This window comes from Penaeus chinensis, chromosome 19, assembly GCF_019202785.1.
Source record: "Penaeus chinensis breed Huanghai No. 1 chromosome 19, ASM1920278v2, whole genome shotgun sequence".
Classification (NCBI taxonomy): Eukaryota; Metazoa; Arthropoda; class Malacostraca; order Decapoda; family Penaeidae; genus Penaeus; species Penaeus chinensis.
The window spans coordinates 25624296-25629295 of NC_061837.1; the positions used below are offsets into that span (position 1 = coordinate 25624296).

At 37.9% G+C, this 5000-nt stretch overlaps 1 protein-coding gene across 1 annotated transcript in view; it reads right to left on the reverse strand.

Moving 5' to 3' along the window:
- Positions 1–40: 40 nt before the first annotated feature.
- Positions 41–5000, reverse strand: part of LOC125035153 (F-box/LRR-repeat protein 20-like) — an 8244-nt gene continuing 3284 nt past the window's right edge. The window contains exons 4-9 of the mRNA XM_047627355.1: positions 4984–5000; positions 4481–4620; positions 4017–4208; positions 3519–3620; positions 1343–1555; positions 41–1116 (exon numbers count right to left, since the gene is read on the reverse strand). The exon at positions 4984–5000 is cut by the window's right edge and continues 141 nt beyond it. Of these exons, the coding sequence (XP_047483311.1) occupies positions 1009–1116; positions 1343–1555; positions 3519–3620; positions 4017–4208; positions 4481–4620; positions 4984–5000 (772 nt within the window). The 3' untranslated portion in view covers positions 41–1008. The remainder of the gene's footprint in view (positions 1117–1342; positions 1556–3518; positions 3621–4016; positions 4209–4480; positions 4621–4983) is intronic.

Here is a 5000-nt window from a genome sequence, read left to right on the forward strand (position 1 = left end):
CACACACACACACACACACACACACACACACACACACACACACACACACACACACACACACACACACACACACACACACATATATATTGACTGAATAATACATATAAAGATATATATCTATACATTAACATACAAACACCATCATTTGTTCTCTTATTCATATGCTTATTCATGCACACATACATACATATATACAGCATACATGAACTTACCCCACACACCCATGCACACACACACTTCCATACACAAATCCATCATTCATTTATAACTACTCATTTATTTATTACATTCATTTATTACTACTTAACATTCTTAACTGCACTTCCTGTCTATCACTCCCTACTCCAATTCCTCAGTTTCTCATTCACTTCTTTGGCTTTCACACTTACTTTTTCCACCATTCTCCTGAGTTCTTGCACTTACAAATATTTTCATTCATGCCCTTCCTCATCTTACATTGATTTTGCCTATTCTCTCCTTCATGTACATTCACCCACTCACATATGCATGCATTCCATACCTCAAGAAAATAATGGGTGGCAAATGCTTCTCGTTTACCAATCAGCTATACAGCAAATACAGTAAAATACATAGTGTGTTTTGACTAAGTGATTTCAGGATCACAGCTGCAGAGATTAGATGAGCTTTTTTTCTGAAAAAAGCCATTTTCTGTGTATGTCTCACAGAGCATACAATGTTTTCAGTAATATATTTTTTTTTTAGATAACTGGAATCAAAAAAGTTGAATAAAGCCTTTGGTAAGGGCTTTCTCCCCTTGTGGGGCAATCAGGTCAATAAATAGGCAACGGTGATTAAACATCTCAGGCCGGAAGAAAATAATCGCAACTAAGAGGAGCTTAACCACTTTTCCTCTTCCTGCGATGATGTTAGCCGCTATTCAACCTTCAAAGAATGATGAACCTGATGTAATCATCATTTTCCCACTCCCCCCCACCCCATCCCACCCTGGAGATACTAACTGGTTAGAGGCCTCACAACTTTGTGACCTCAGAGAATGACGCAACACCGACAGTACCGTTGCCTTGAACGGCCCTCTGCAGGCTGTGGTGTCTGGGGGGCGAAGTATGCATGCACTTTTATATTGGGTAGGTGGCTCTGGAAAGCAAAGATAGAAATAGAAATATGATATTAAAGAATGGAACTAAATTTAAAATGAACATTTTTTCGACACACACGCAAATCTTGGCCATCTGCTACTTAATAAAAAAAACAAAACAAAAAAAAAAAACATAAAACCTCTGCCTACTTGCCTACTTCCATCTCCTATGTCTTGCCAATAAAATCCACAAAAAGGACAAAAACACAAGAGAAAAACCCTTACCTTGAGTCTCTTGATGCCTGCACGGGTGATTTGCTGGCAGTCATAGAGCTCAATGCGTTGTAAATTGTGGCACGAGAGGAGGTGGTCCAAAGAGGCGTCTGAGATAAGTGGACAGTTATCAAGTTCCAGAACAGCTAAGTGTTCAGTAGAACAAGCGGATACCCCAAGGTGCCGTATACCTTCATCTGTTATAAGTTCACAATGAGAAAGACTCTGGAAAGAAAGGAGCAAAAAAATTTTATTTATATTTATTAAGTACCTGTTCATAATATCATCAATCAGAGTATGAAGAATGTACAATGCACTGTATACCCCCAAAAAATATTGCTATTTATAACATGAGTCAATTAAATATTATCCATTCCAAAAATATCAAGAACCTGAAAATGCAAGCCATGAGGCAATATGGTAGCTAAAAATCTCTATAAATCCCTTCCCCTACCCCTGGGGGTAGGGGAAGGGATTTAAGTATAGACTGCAGTACTTGTGTATGTGCTTGTTTAATTGTGTGTTTGTTTAATTTGTATTATTTTTTTTTTAAATGTTCTTGTTTCTATAGTGTCTTGAGGTAGCCTGTTCAAGTTGCATATGGTGAATGGGAAGAATAAGTGTTTGTAAGAGTCAGTGTTGGTGTGTTATATAAGGAACCTGCTGTTGTGTAATTTCTTGTGCATGTTAATGACAATAAGTGTTAGCGATCTTTTACATGATTTAAGTCTGTGCCTGTAATAGTGTCATGAGCAGGTCTGTTTTATGCTGTTTTTTATGTGTGTTGTAATACTATGTGTAACTATGTAACTCTGAAGGTTTCTCCTAAAGAACCTCAGTGTTCTGTTTGCTTTATTTGTGATAAAGTTAAGTATGTGCATTAATGGTAAGGTTTCGTGTGAGGTGTACTCCAAGGTATTTGTAGGATGTTATATGGGTGTCAGCAGTTGGTTGTCTAGAGTACAAGTGTATTGCATTGGTGTATGTGATCTAGTGAATTGGAATACTTTGCACTTATATGGTCTGGAAGTCATTTGCCAAGACTTGTCCCACTGTTTGTGGGCATATATGTCAGGTCTGCATTTATCTTCAGTATTGACTGGCCGAAACTGTCATTGGCAAAAACTCTAGTGGAAGAGTAGGTGTGGATAGCAGGTAATAAATGTGTAGAAGGAAAAGAAAAGGAGCAAGAACAGTGCCAAGCAGAACACCAGAAGAGGTCTACACATCAGAAAGGTGATTCCATAATACCATAATTAGAGCATCAGTCTTCTGTGGGGGACTTTGTCAAGGGCAGTATGGTATTAACCTGTTTAGTGTCAGGTCTGTCTAACTGTTGGGCAATGTCATGCTGGGTTGTGATTAGTCGTGTCCAAGGTAGTGATGAATATCCTAGTTGGCAACTTCTGAGCAAAGCCCCACCTCTGCTTTTATTGATCTTAAATATTAAACCTTCTTTTCATTTCTTTTTAACTTGGTTTTTTTTTTTTTTTCAACAACTTATTACTGAACCATTTTCAAAGAAAATGCACTGGAAAAAACACTTAAAAAATATTGCACAGATTGACCAGGTAAAAAAGATAACAGAAGAAGAAAAAATAAAAACAAATATATCAATTTATGGTATGAAAGGGGGGGGGGGGGGCAGACATGCTACCAGACCCTAGTGCACTGGATGGGGGGAAGGGGGGTTACATCACTTTAAGAAGCAATGCTATGCCATAAAGAATCACAGGTGAAACAAAGATATAATTCTTATGGAGGGAGGGAGGGGGGGAGGGAGGGAGGGAGGGAGGGAGGGAGGGAGGGAGGGAGGGAGGGAGGGAGGGAGGGAGGGAGGGAGGGAGGGAGGGAGGGAGGGAGGGAGGGAGGGGGGAGAGAGAGAGAGAGAGAGAGAGAGAGAGAGAGAGAGAGAGAGAGAGAGAGAGAGAGAGAGAGAGAGAGAGAGAGAGAGAGAGAGAAATTCTGCAAAATAATCAATACAAAATAACTTAATGTAAGCAAACATTTGACATCCACTTCTCTTCCGGACCATATATAGAAGGCCCGGGCGAAGCTAGAACTTCGCAAACCTCAATTGATCCACTTCTCACATTTTGTTTCTATATAGCTAACAAAAAATGTAATAGTCAAATAATACAAAGTTTATTGTTTTCCCCTGCTGGGGTTCCAAATATTTTATACTTACAAGTTTTTCAAGCCGAGGACATCCAGATGCCAAATGGCTTAGTGTGGCATCTGTGATAAGCACACAATCCTCCAGATCAATCTTCTCCAGCACATGACATGTCTGAGTGAGAAAAGAGGACCCAATTAGATAGGGATCTGCTTCTGAAAGATACAGCGGTATCTAAATCTCATAAAAAATATGAAGTCAATACAAAAAAAGAAGAAGAAAAGGTGTTTAAACTAACAGAACACTGATCCATTTCATTTCATCTCCAGTTCCTCTAACTAATACCAAAAAAAAATCTTCATTTCAACAAATATTTCTAAAAATAATTTTTGTAACAGGGTACATTTTCAATAGTATGGAACTGCAATATCCACCTTGATTACAAACCATTTTGTGTCTATCAAATGACAATGCAAGCCACTTCAAAAGATAGAAAACACTGACGCAAATTGCTATATATAGAGCCAGGCTCCCAAGGTTGGCAATTCTCCTGCCAGCAATCATACTCACCCGTGCTAGAGCCTGGAATCCATTATCTGTGAATTGTGAGCAAGCAGCCACCTCCAGTGTTTCTAGGTGTGTACAGTGTTGGGAGAGAACTACCAGGCTTGTGTCTGTTAGATGCGTGCAGTTGCTCAGACACAAGTACCTTATCATTACACAATTTTCTGCCAAGGCAATTACACCTCTGTCGCTGATTGCCTGGAAGTCAGAATTTTCTGTCAGAATTCAGCAGTGGTAATTTGTATTATTATTTTTTATTTGTAATTAACATACAATGGGAACACATAAAAGAATATAAGAATAATCCTATGAAGACTGATCAATAAACATAACTATATCTAAACAAAATGGACAATGAAAAATTATTAACTTTGCATAAAGTATACAAAAACAAACATTCAGACAAGACCATAAATTTGAAAAGACCCTATCATATCAACAGAATATAAGTGGAGTTATCTAAAACTTACGGAACAGCTGTGAAGGTTGATGTGTTCAAGATTTTTACAATACTGAGCAAGTGATATGAGAGCAGGGTCTGTGAGGGATTTCAATCCTTTACCAACAAAACCTTTAAGTTTGGGGCAGCCATGAGCCAAGGCATCAACACCTGTTGGAAGAGTTAGTCACTCATTATCTGCAGCACTGTCAATCTCCAAACAGAAGATAAAAATAAAAGGATGATATATATAGCACAAGACTAATTTTCCTATCTAGAACATTATGCAAGAAAATCAATTAAAAATCCTTAGCAAAACATCATCTGTAAATAATACTTCAAATTAAAATGCTAGGAAATATTTGGACATACTTCAAAACTTCTAACATATAACCCATGAGAAATTTACAAAACTTATTTAGTATGGATACTTAATGAAAATATATCATCATTCATCCTGTATCTTTCTGCACTTCTGTTCTTGCTCTTATCAAGAATTAGTCATCTACCTGCAATGGCTGACTGGAAACTAACCATTCTGAGCTATGTTT